This window comes from Danio rerio, chromosome 14 (genome assembly GCF_052040795.2).
Source record: "Danio rerio strain M-AB ecotype USA chromosome 14, GRCz13ab, whole genome shotgun sequence".
NCBI lineage: Eukaryota > Metazoa > Chordata > Actinopteri > Cypriniformes > Danionidae > Danio > Danio rerio.
Genome location: NC_141034.1, coordinates 38,150,203 through 38,163,180, shown reverse-complemented (window position 1 = coordinate 38,163,180; position 12,978 = coordinate 38,150,203). Strand labels below are relative to the sequence as shown.

General features: G+C 34.8%; 1 protein-coding gene across 3 annotated transcripts; it reads right to left on the bottom strand.

The window, feature by feature from the left end:
* Positions 1-1,003: 1,003 nt before the first annotated feature.
* On the bottom strand, positions 1,004-12,364 carry LOC101882840 (uncharacterized). Of its 3 annotated transcripts, none has more exons than XM_087281799.1 (11): positions 11,944-12,364; positions 11,343-11,402; positions 10,497-10,653; positions 8,616-8,699; positions 8,345-8,474; positions 7,797-8,279; positions 5,204-5,342; positions 3,875-4,507; positions 3,582-3,779; positions 3,459-3,487; positions 1,004-1,635 (listed from the first exon to the last, which is right to left on the bottom strand). In XM_087281799.1, exons 1-11 carry the CDS (start codon positions 12,003-12,005, stop codon positions 1,520-1,522), a joined length of 2,091 nt encoding a protein of 696 aa, XP_087137925.1. In that variant the 5' UTR covers positions 12,006-12,364; the 3' UTR covers positions 1,004-1,519. The 3 variants fall into 3 exon arrangements, with proteins under 3 accessions (XP_087137925.1, XP_087137924.1, XP_087137926.1); XM_087281798.1 differs by having other exon boundaries at positions 8,616-8,693; positions 11,944-12,224; XM_087281800.1 differs by lacking the exon at positions 8,616-8,699 and having other exon boundaries at positions 11,944-12,224.
* Between the last annotated feature and the right edge of the window lie 614 nt (positions 12,365-12,978).

Sequence of the window (12,978 nt, the reverse complement as noted above, 5' to 3'; positions counted from 1 at the left end):
ATGAAAAAAATACTTATTTTGAAAATTCTAATTTATTATATTATATATAATTAGAAAAAAATAGGAATCTGTTAAAGTTTTACTTTAAAAATTGGAGCCTATTGTCATTTATTAGGCAAATAACAAACTGCCCAGCACATTCAGCCTTCCTCAGTCAGAATTTGGCCATTTCAGAAAAAAATATTAAAACAATATAATAATAATAATAATAATAATAATAATAATAATAATGTAGAGCTTCACAATTTTCTAGCCTCTCTGTAAAAAAGTATTTTTGAAAATTCATGGATTACAACAATAGCTAAAATAGCATTCAAAGTCATTTTTAATGTGGTCCGCTTTTGGTGCTTCACACCTTTTTATTGGTAATTTTTTTTTTGTTTTGTTTCAAGAGTAAGGTCCAAGATTTAGAATAAAAGGTACTTTTTAAATGTTGTCTATTTAAAAATACAGTAGCGAAAGATTACATCACTTATGTAAGACTGTATGTTTTCTTGCACAGCTGGATGTTGGACTAAAAAATATTTGTTGGCACTGGCCAAAACTGATCAGCAGAAGTCACACAGAAGGGACAGCTGACAGAGGATTTCGCTTGGTCTTAAAGCCTTTTTGATTGGTTATGTTCACAATTTATGATGGCATAGCAGTCAAAATAGGACAACTGACCTCATGTATGGGACAAATTATGGGCTTTTGTCAGTGAGGGGTGGGTCTTTTGATTTAAAAAAAAATTGGTAAAAAAAAAAGTATATTTTGTAGAATAAAATGTATTATAAATGTATATAATCAGACATGTTAAGTATGAAGGTATCCCTAATTAAAAGTGATCTCTTCATAATATAGATACAAGAATTAATTGTGGTGCTAAAATGGAAATGTGTGCCTCAGCACTAAAGGAAAAGTGCATTTTAAAAAATTTACCTTACCGTAACTAAAATTACATATCGTAATTGAAATCTATAGATACAAATTGATAAAGTGCAACAAAAGAAACACTTAAAAGTGCAATTTGTATGTTTTCTTTGCATTAGACATAGAAAAAACACTTTACAAACAGCCCAAAACACACACTAAATCTCTAAATTGACAGGTGCATGAAATAACAGTGCAGTTGCCGGCAGTGTCTGGCCTTAAAATGAAATCTATAAATTGGCTTCATTCAGTTAACGTCATCCACCATTCAGCTCCTCTATTATTCTCTCTTCATCGCCGGCTCCACCTGTGTTTGCAGAGTGACAGTGGTGTGGTTCTTTCAGGACAGTCAGATAAGCTAGCAGCAAATAACAAAAAAAGATGAGGGACACCCAGCATCTATTTATCCCTTTCTTCCTCTTTCATCCCTTTGTAATCTGATTCCTCTATTCATCGCTCAGCCTTGTGGCTCTCCGGCCTCTCTGAGGCTGCTGTTTAGGGTGTGCACCTTTCTTATTTTTACTTATTGCAGCTTCTGTTCCACATATTAGTCCAGTATCATTTTTCTCTTCGCAGTATTGCCCACCTTTATGTTCTGGTTTGTTGTTTAATCATAAAAGTGGTCAAACTCATCATCATCATCATCATCAGACTGCACTGGATCTTTTGTGGCTGCGGGATTCTTTTGTGGGAGAGATTCCTCCTCTGAACCAGAGGGTTCATCTGGGTAAAAATAAATCAAGTATTAAATTAAATGCAAATGATGACGTGTCACTAACCACTTTTCACTAAGTTTTTCTTTTGCTTTTTTTGAAGAACAAAGAAAGCACAGTTGAAAACAAAATTATTAGCCCTCCTCTGAAATAGTTTTTTATCGTAGCACAGAAGATATTTTCACATTATTTCCTGTTCTATTTTTTATGGAGAAAGTCTTTTTTACTTTAGGTTATCTGGAATTAAGCTTATTTATTTTTTCATAAAAAAAATTATAAAAAAAAAATTACAATTAAAAAAAGTCAATATCATTAGCCCTCTGAAGAATTTAGTTTCACAATTAACCTAGTTAAGCCTTTAAATGGCAAAAATTGAGCCTCGACTGGATCAGTTGGGTTTTCTGTGTGGAGTTTGCATGTTCTCTCCATGTTTGCGTTGGTTTCCTCTCGGTGCTCTGGTTTCCCCCACAAGTTCAAAAAAATGTGGTATACAGTGTATGTGTGTGATTGAGTGTGTATGGATGCTTCCTAGTGATGGGTTGCAGCTGGAAGGGCATGCACTGCATAAAACATATGCTGGATAAGTTGGCAACCCCAGATTAATAAAGGGACTTAGCCGAAAAGAAAATGAATCATATAAATCATTAATGGTTGTAATTTACAGTAGGCTATTTATTAATAAATAAATAAAAGTTCTACTTAATTATAATAATCATACATCATATAGAACTACAGTACAGACACAGTTCTTAGTAAATAACCTATAAATTAAAACCATTACTGAACGCTTTTAAATAAGTCTCCCATAGCTTTCGTCAAAAGGCTCAGCTGCCTTCAAGATCGCTTAAATGTTTTCAAATTACACTGCAGAGAGAACGAAAGGTCAATATAAAGATTGCTAAAACTGAACTGTGAAAAATACTTTCAAAGCTAGTTACACCTTAAGAGAGATGACTAATGCTTTTTTTCCAAGTTTAAATGTTGGAACGTTCTAAAGGAATAGGGCCGGGAATAGAACACAACCAGGAACTATGCTTCTAACTACAGCTCTAGAGATGTAGTTGCAAACGTACAAGTTTGCGAATGTTCATTGGAACGATGGATTTGGGAAACGTCAAATCAGCGAACTATGTTTGTAATGATGGAACTTGCAAACTTAGTTGGCTAATGATGGTTTTCGGAAATGCACCCCTGGTTAGTTGTAGTTAAAAAAAAAAAAAAAAAAAAAAACTACAAAGAACATTCCTAAAACGTTCATACTGGGTTCCCAAAAGCAATGCAGTTTATGCTGGAGAGAGAAATGAGTTACTGGATTAAGTGTCTGCTTATTAATTAAATATTATCTCCAGCAAACACAGAATTGTTTTTGTGAACCAAAGAGGAATGTTCTAGTAATTTTCTCTGTAAGTTGTTTTTTGGTAACCAAAACTAACATTTCCAGAATACTAAACAAAACTAAACTTTCCAGAGTGCTATTTACTTTGTAAAAACTTAAAGAGAGCCTAAAAGGGAACATTTCACAAATGCTGCTGAAAATGAAAACATTTTATTGGCAAATTAGCCTGCCAATACATAAAATAGTCCCTGTTCCCCTGAAATTGAACCGATTTGTTTATTATTATATCAACTTTTTGCTCTTGTTCTAGTTATAATCATTATTATAATGACATGTACTAAATAAATAAAAAACTACATGGTCAAATAAAATGTTAAACACATTCACAGAACTTTTGACAATAAGACTATAACATGGAAGTGGAAAGTAGTTTACCCAAATTCACTAATAGTTAGCATGATATCATTCCAAATAAACTTATTTAAACGTAAACATACCATTTGATTGTTCCGTCACATCCTCCTTCCTATGGGAATGAATAAAGGTTAGAGTTGTGATGAGGAAGACCTAAATACCACACAATACAGAAGTCCCAAAGCTCAAAACATTGCAAAACTCACTTCTGTGTTTGAGAGTTGACAGGGTTGAGAAGACCTTCAATGTCATCATCATCATCTGAGCTTTTAATGCGATCGACTAAAGGATCTCTTGACCACGGATGAGCTTTCTCAACCACAACCTCATCATCATCTTCATCATCTACATCTTGATTGTTCACCCCACCTTCTTCAGTCTCATCAGAATAGAGCTCCTCAAGACTACACAGAAGCCCAGTGTTAGTCCAGAGAGTAGAAGATTCATATTAAACAGAACAAGAAGTGATCAAGATGTGTAACTTGCATGCATTTGATACCTGTTGTGAATGTCTCTCTCAGAAGTATTAACTTGATTGTCATCCTCTCCACTTCCTTCAATGTTTCCTTCTTTGCTTTTACCCTGGAAGCTATTCTCTCTCTCATCTTCCTCTGTTGTCTGTCCTTCATCTTCACCTCCTTCAGGCTCTTCGTTATCACTGGCTTCAATCCCACCTCTGTTTCCCATCACTTCTTCATCATCTACTCTTGCTTCCTCTCCTTCACTTCCATCTTCTTCATCTTCCATTTCTGGCTTTTCCTTACCATTGGCTTCAATCTCATGTCTCTTTCCCATCACTTCTTCATCTGTGCTTCCCTCATCCTCTTCATCAATGTTTCTAAATCTTACTTTCTGCATTGCAACAATGATATCACAACTGTCATCTTCTTCTTCATCAGAATCATCTTCCTCTCTAATGTTCTGTCCTTGGGGTTCTTCTTTCTTTTCTGGCCTGATGTGACACTGAGGTGCTTCATGGCTTATGTTTTCATCCTGGTCATCTTCATCTTGACTCGCTGCACTGATACTCTTCTTTCTGATTATATATTCTTGGCTGCTGTGCTTCTTATGTGGTTTTAGTGTCTTTGTGTCTGAGTGGCTGTCTGGAGCATCTTCAGATATAGTGGAAGAGCTAAAACAGATCATTGTTGAAGGAGGTTAGAATAAGAAAGAAATCTTTTAACCACATTTCTAAATGTGTTAAAAAAGGGTACAAAGGCAGAGCATTTACTAAAAGGTAACACTTAAGTATTGCTATGCTAACTAAATGTACCTTTAAGTTACTAATATCCTCAGCTTAAGGGTAAGTACGTTACAGAAGTTTACCTTTTGGAAAGGTGTCTTTTTCTGGGTCTATGTAAAACAGAGGTTCCCAGACATTTATATTAAGGGCCAAAAATCAATTAGCCTGAGAAACATGGGTACAGATTTTATGCCAAAACAGTTAAATAGCTAGCAAAGTCCTGTTTCACATGTAGATTCAATTATTAGTCCTCCTGTGAAATTAAAATTATTTATCAATCATTTTCAAAAGTAATTTTTTAACAGAGCAAATACATTTTCTGAATATTTTCCATTGTATTTTTTTCTGGAAAAGGTGTTTTTCTTTTAGTTTAAATTTAAAAACAATATTATCAGTCCCTATAACAGAATAAGCCTGCTAAATCTCCTTCAAGTCAAATTCTTATTGTCATTTTAATTTGTTTATTTACATTTATATTGCTAAAAAATTAAAGTCATGTAGAGGGTGTTGCAAATGGATTTGATTTGTTTTTAGTCTCATAAAAAAACTCATAAAATGTCATTTACATTCTGTCATTTATGTTACCCTTCAGATTTGTTTCCATTTGCTTGTGATTTGGTCCCATTTCTTTTGGTCTTTCTCTGTTTTTGCATCTCAGAAATAGTATTTTCAGAGGATCCAGCGCTGCCTTCACTACTTCCTCCACAGTCGACTGATAGACGCACTTTAAGAAGGTAAAATACACACAGACAGCATGTATGTAATTAATTGTGAATGACAAATGAGCATTAGAGCAGACATTAGTTATCAAGCACGGTGGAATACATGGAGCTGTTTCAACCCAAAGTTATAGAAAATATGGACCAGCCCAACTGTTGGGTTAATTTTTTTAATACAAATTTTAACCCAACTGTAGGGTTAATCCCAGTGGTGTAAAGTAACTAATTACAAATACTCAAATTACTGTAATTGAGTAGTTTTTTTCAGGAATTGTAATTTATTAAGTAGTTTTAAAATTGTGTATCTTGATTTTCCCTTAAGTACAATTTTAGTGCTGTATCGGTACTTTTACTCCACTATTTTCCTTCAACCTGCAGTCACTACTTTATTTTTTTCTTGTGGGGATTAGAAAAATCAGTCCTGTGATTTCTGTCCAATCAAATCACACATAAAAGGTAAATCAGCTCATAATGAACTACCTCAAGACATGGGTGATTAAAAATTGCAGAAAACTGTTTGGAAGCCTTACAAGTGTCCAAGAAATCTTTACACGCAATGACCCAGAGACTGTTTAGATGCATGTGACTGATGGGAAAATGATAGATGTTTACTGTATGATGACCGAAATGGCCTTAAACACCCAGCAGGCACAAGATGATGTCAGATTAACATTGTACCCCAATGTCGTGGGGATGTTGCATTTTGTTTGGAAATGAAAATTGGGTTTATGTCAGAACTCCAACCTGAAATTAACGAAATATCAATAAATGATATTACTGTACAGCTTTACGTTGTGTGGATGTTACCAATATGACATATATTAGATGTTTAAGATGTTGGCTCGACTTTGGATTTTGGTCACTTTCTAACAACCTAAAATCAACCAAATATCAATGTCTTTTGACATTGTTATTGGACGTCAATATCATGTTTTCCTTAGACATTGGCTATATGTTCCACCTGACCCCACAACCTAAGTCTAACCTAATATTAATATCTTATTACATTGTGTGTCTGCTTGGCAATAACTAAATGCAGTACAGATTGTTACGTTTACACACATCCACATATTGCATGTAAATGCATCAGCTTTTAGCAGCGTAATATTCACTGCACTTGAGTACTTTTAAAAGGTCAATTTTTTTACTCATATTTTGAATAATATTTATAACAGAGACTTTTACTCTACTTGCACTACATTTTTAGGCAAGTAATGGTAATTTTACTTGAGTATGATTTTTCAGTCCTCTTTCCAACACTGGTTAATCCATATATTACTAGTGTTGACTAGTACAAACAACACAACCTTCTCACAACATGTCACTTTGGTTAATTTGCTTAGTTAGACATTGTGAAATAATATAAATCTTCAACAAACATAGTATATGCCAGAACTTTCACTTTTGTTAATCAAAGTCTAGCAGCATTTTTTTTCCTTCTAATCATACAGCAGTAGGTCACTCATTCACTTTTCTATGACTTCTTCCCTGCTTTATCAGGGGTCGCCACAGCCGAATGAACCACCAGTTTCTTTGGCAATTGTTTTACAATGGGACTTGAACCAGTGACCTTCTTGCTGTGACGCAAACATGCTAACCACTTAGCCACCTGAGTAAATCTGTTGCCTTAAAAGTGACCTTTCTTTAAAATGTGAGTGAATGCATTGTAACTTGGAACTGTTAAGTTGACTGTTCATTCATTCATTCATTCATTCATTCATTCATTTTTCTTCGACTTAGAAGTAAGGTTTTTTTATTCATCCCTTTATTCATTAGGGGTCACCACAGCGGAATGAACCACCAACTTCCCCGGAATATGTTTTTATGCAGCGAATGCCCTTCCAGCTAAAACCCAGTACTGGGTAACACCCATACACACTCATTCACAAGCACAGACACTCATCCATTCATTCATTCATTCATTCATTTTCTTTTCGGCTTAGTCCCTTTTTTAATCAGGGGTCGCCACATTGGAAAGAACCACCAACTTATCCAGCATATGTTTTACGCAGCGGATGCCCTTCCAGCTGCAATTTATCACTGTGAAACACCCATACACTCTCATTCACACACATACACTGCGGACAATTTAGTTTATTCAATTCAGCTTTAGTGCATGTCTTTGGAGTGTGGAGGAAACCGGAGCACCTGAAGGAAACCCACGCCAACACGCGGAGAACATGCAAACTCCACACAGAATTGCCAAATGACCCAGCCAGGACTCCAACCAGCGACCTTCTTGCTGTGAGGCAACAGTGCTAACCACTGAGCCACCGTGTCTCTTTGACTGTTCATTTACTTAATAATTTGAAAGCAATGAGTTTAAGTAGAGTCAACCAATATCTTTTTACAGTGCACCATCATTATGCAAGTCAAGAATTTTGTGGATGGCGCATCCATATAAAAGAATAGTTAATTTACATTTGACTGACGACGTAACATTTTTCAAAACAACTAACCTGGTCTACAATCCAGCTCAGAAGTTCGATCACTCTCTTTTCCATTTCTTCTGTGTTTTACTCTCAAATGATTCTCCTCATTTGGATGTATTGTTTCTTCTCCTACATTTTCCTGGTTGTTCTCACTGCGCTGGACTCTTTTCTGACTGGAGCCTGGTACTTCCATCATGGGGTTGACCACTGGTAGTGGTGGCCAGGCGGCAGCAGCAGGAGTGAAGTGAGCTGTAGGCTGCAGTCTTTGCCACAGATGCTCCACTAATGGTGTCTCCTGCTGGACTGGAGGATCTGACTGATGGAGAGAATCACCAGGTACAGGATAGTAGGGATGATTCAAGGCTTGAATGTTCTGGCGGTTTTTGTAATCCTTTGGGAAATTATTATGAGAGAGTCCGGATATAAAAGGCTGGGAGCCAGTTAACCATGTAGGTGGAAGGTATGGATGGTGGCCGTTTTGGTTGCATCTTTCAGCTTTTGGCTTGATATCTATAGAAACAAAGTCTTTTAAACACATTTTCCTCAGATGACATTATAACAGAAATTGCTTTTACCTTTGGGTGCCTGATGACTGTTTGCCACAGTGTGGGAAGTTTGTGATGGATCTGGAGAGTTGAAGGACATTGCTTGGCCTCTATCCTGCTCCATGTGTTGAATATGGTTCTTTAAATGCTGTTGTACCCGCTGGATAAAAACAGACATCTCTATGAATGCATGTTTACTGTTTTCCACTCATTCTTCAGTAACCTTTTCAGACAATCAGTAAACCTTTAATGTTTTATTTTAATCTTAGTCACAACACCTTTTATAAGACATCACTTTCACCTTTGACTTTTCAGAAACTCTTATGTCTTTCAGTCTTTGCTGCCATCGTGGGAAGTTCTCTTCCAGGTACTGTTCGTACTGAACCTTTTGAAGAGCAAATGTAGGTTAGTTTAACAGCAGTAAAATAATCATGTGCATGTAATGGCAAATTTTAATACATTTTTATGTGTCATAATTAACACAGGGCATACTTTCAAAACAAAGTGCAAAACTGTACCTTCAGTGTTGTAAAAGCTTGTCAAAGGATAGTGCTGTTAAATGCATAACTTTATACCTTATTTATGCTTATTAGACGGCTCTCTGGAATACTTGATTCTGGTTGGTCAGCCGTGACATTCCAAGATATATTATTCCCAGATAACAACAGCTGAAACTAACACAGGCTTGAATCATCTTGACCATTGTTGAATGCATTCATATCCATATTTATATGCTTATATTTGACTCCACTGTTCTAAACTGTTTGGTGCCATTTTGTGACAGAATAATTAGTGTAGTGTAGGCAGCATTCAGACAATTTTGTTTGTCAGCTTTGCTTTTAATGAAAGAGGTAATTTTAATGAAGAGGCTGCTACCAACATTTTGTGTCTAATGGTTTAATTTTTGACAGGCAGGACATAAATAGTATATAATAAGCAGGATAACATACATTTAGGTGCCCACATAGCAAAATATCTCTGGCCCAGCTCTGGCCCACACAATCAGCTTTTGCTTGGCCTGCAGTGAATTACGGTACATGACTAGACCAAGTCTGGCATTCAGAAAAGGCCAAAACATAGATTGTATCTGGGCCAAGTGTCAGCCAAGTTAATAACCCATAACTGAGCCTGAACTGGGCCAGATATGTTTGTGTGTCACGACTGCAATACAATTAATAAACCCATGAATTATTGCGCTTCAGGAGAACTTTTGGCTTGCTTTTTCTCGAAGTGACCTGATTGGCAGATTTTTTTCATTATTTGAAAATAATAAAATTGTATTTTAAATGTTGGTCAAGATAGGCCAAATTTACATGGCTCACTTATCAATTATTAACATCTGGGCCAAGTACTACATTTTACATCTGGCCCAAGTATTGTGTGCTGCCTTAGAGACGGTCTTACCTCTGCCAAACCAGGGCCATGTTTGGCCCACATGCTGTATGCCAGTGCTGGATGAATGCCTGCTGTGCCAGATTTATGCCAAATATGGGCCAGAATTCTTTGCTACCTGGGTGGTTGTTTTCACCGAATTAAGCCCTTGTATTTTACAACAAGTCTAAAACGCCTATTGGGTTTTATTTTATGAGAACAACTGATTATCCCTTAGATAAAGGCTGCATATGAAAGGGAAATTGAGATGGAATTCACTTTTGTGACTCAGTGAAATAGTTTCTAGAAAATTAACAAAAAAAGTCAATTTATTTCATTGTTGACCATTGATATTTGCTGCAATTGTGTGTGACTTATGCTGACCAGGGTTGGGAAACAACCGAATGCATGTAACTTGATCATAATAAAACATGACCATCTTTATTTCATCACATTAGTTACATTTTAAATAGGGAATCATCTTACAGTCACACCTGCAAAGCATTTGTGATTTTGTAATCTGCAGTGAAATACATTCAGTAAAAGTAACCTTCCTAAACCTGACCTGTCTCTTCAAGATTTGGGAATATTTTTGCTGAAAAACACAAGAATTGAAGCAAATAAAACCAGTCATTTTAGGCTGCAAATATATAGAAAAAGCCTGCCTGATGCTGACTTTAAGGGTATGTGTGAATTCTCCAAGGAAGACACACTTTAACAGTAATGCTGCACTAAAGGCATTTTTGCACATATTATTCCCACAGTGCTGCTGTTTTACATTATAAATAGCAGAAGTCATATGGTTGCTGACCCGTATGATGTTCATGGCTTCGGTACGGGCCACCATGTCGCTGAGTGTGTCTTCTGCTCTCTGAAAGTCCTGCAGGAGTTTTTGGTTATGAATATGAGCTCTGCGTTCCTGCTCACTGATCTCCAACCAGCGGCCCTGCAGCCAGGCAGCCCTGCTACTATAATCAAACCAAACACATCAGCAACTCATTCACTAACACAACACTCATTTTTCTAAAATACTTGTAAAACACTGATTAAATAGAGACTCGTTTTTATTAATTACATACTGGTAGCCTACTTGTTTATTAGATAGCCTACTTATTCTAATTTATCAGATGCTGTTAGTTATTTATTAGATACTAGTTCTTATTCCAGATGTTACTATTATGAATTTTGAAAGATTTTTAAACATTGGTTTTCTGATTAGTTATATATATATATATATATATATATATATATATATATATATATATATATATATATATATATATATATATATATATATATATATATATATATACACATAACATAAGACAAGTAAAAAAACTGACTAACAATAACAAATATGAGACTGGTAGCTAATGAATGAGTAGTTGTAATACACAAAACAAGAAACTGGTACATTTTATAAATTCAATATTACAAAGCTTTTTACCGATTCTTGTAGTAAGCAGTAGTAGCAGGCAATTTTTATCCCTTTGGTTCCAAAGTATAAAACTTTTATCAGGTATCATTTTTTTACAACTTCAAATAAGTCATACAAACACAATTACATTAAAAATCACAACATCCTATAATAGATAGCACACTCTATTCTCAAATTAGGAGTTCAGCAGATATCAGTCAATGAATGTTTTATTCTTACAGGCGATGACTTCTTTGTTGTGACTGAAGATCGTTCTGGAGCTGCATCCTCCTTCGCTGACTAGAATTATTAAACAAAACGTTCAGAAAACATTGTTATAGTGTTAAACACACACATACACACACACACACACACACACACACACACACACACACACACACACACACACAGTCTACTAAATCGTAATCTTAACACGTGTGACTAACTTTCCTCAGAAGGTAAAGAGCGTTAGTTTTTTGCATCATTCTTTCGTCACTTTTATCAAAGATGCGAGTTTGATATTTTATAAAACAAAACAAAGTGGATTTCATTTTTAATTCCTTGGTTATTTAAACTTTTACTTTATATTGACAGACAATAGCGCTCTCTGCTGGTTGTGATAGCACATGAGAAAATTATTAAATCAGCATTCACTGAGAATTTAATATACAGTAGCCTGTCATGGTTTGCATCACAACATCTCGACAGCATAAAACAAACTATCCTTTAATAAACTTGAGTAATTTCAATTCGAGAAGAGGTAGAAGTAGGCTAGATCTGAGGCTGAAACACACAGAATCAAATATAAGGCTTTACAGTTGCTGGTGACTCGAGCACTCACTTGTGTTGTAGATTCTCGTATGCTTGATAATTGTCCATCTCGCTCTTTGTATATGATGTCATACTAAACTCGCAGTGAATGGCAGTCGGCTCTCTCTACAACCAACAGTGCGGATTATATGAGATTAGGGATTATTCTTTGTGGAAGGAGGTCAGAAAGGAAAGGAGTGGTCATAGAAGTCTGTCTACTCCTTTTACGGACTATTCACTACACGCAGTTTTACAGAAGCCTGTCACATAACTCAACTTGGCTTTCTTTAATATTATTTATTTACAAAAGTTGTTGCGTTATTGTTTACCAAATAATAGCAATCATTATAATACTGTAGGCTACTAAATTCTCAACAAAAAAAGACCATAAAAATATTTAAGACGTATTTTCACAGCTGTGATTTTTTTCATTTAACAGTATTGTTAACAATGAATCAATGTAATTAAAACAATCGTATTTGTTTATTTTGTATTAGTTAAAAAACATTCAATTAAATTTATATATATATATATATATATATATATATATATATATATATATATATATATATATATATATATATATATATATATATATATATATATATATATATATATATATATATATATATATATATATATATATATATGGGAAACATCCACCCACGCTTACACACTCTTTCACACGCATACGGATAGACATTTATCTATTTTATAATAACTTTGAGCAGAAATAATAGCAATCGTAAAAATACTCAACTAAATAAGACCATAAACATATTTAAGACATTTTTTACAGCTGTTATGTTTTATTTTCACAGTTTTTAACGGTGAATCAATGTAATTTAAATAATGTTATATTATATTTATATTTGTGAAAATACGTTAAATAAATTATAAGAAGTCACATATTTATTAAAAGTCTTTGTTTGTTTATTTAATTGTTTGTTTATAGGTTTATTTGTTTGCCAAAACCTTATGTGATTAAAAAAAGACTAAATTTGGCAGATTTTTGTACAAGCGTGGAACTCTTTTAGAGGGGCGTTGCGGCAGACGGAATGTTTCA

Coding starts and splice junctions, on each gene's coding strand:
- LOC101882840 (XM_087281799.1), bottom strand. CDS start 12,005: ATGACATCATATACAAAGAGCGAGATGGACAATTATCAAGCATACGAG. Junction 10,654..11,342: donor CAACAAAGAAGTCATCGCCT/GTAAGAATAAAA, acceptor GTTTGATTATAG/TAGCAGGGCTGCCTGGCTGC. Junction 8,280..8,344: donor CAGTCATCAGGCACCCAAAG/GTAAAAGCAATT, acceptor TTGTTTCTATAG/ATATCAAGCCAAAAGCTGAA.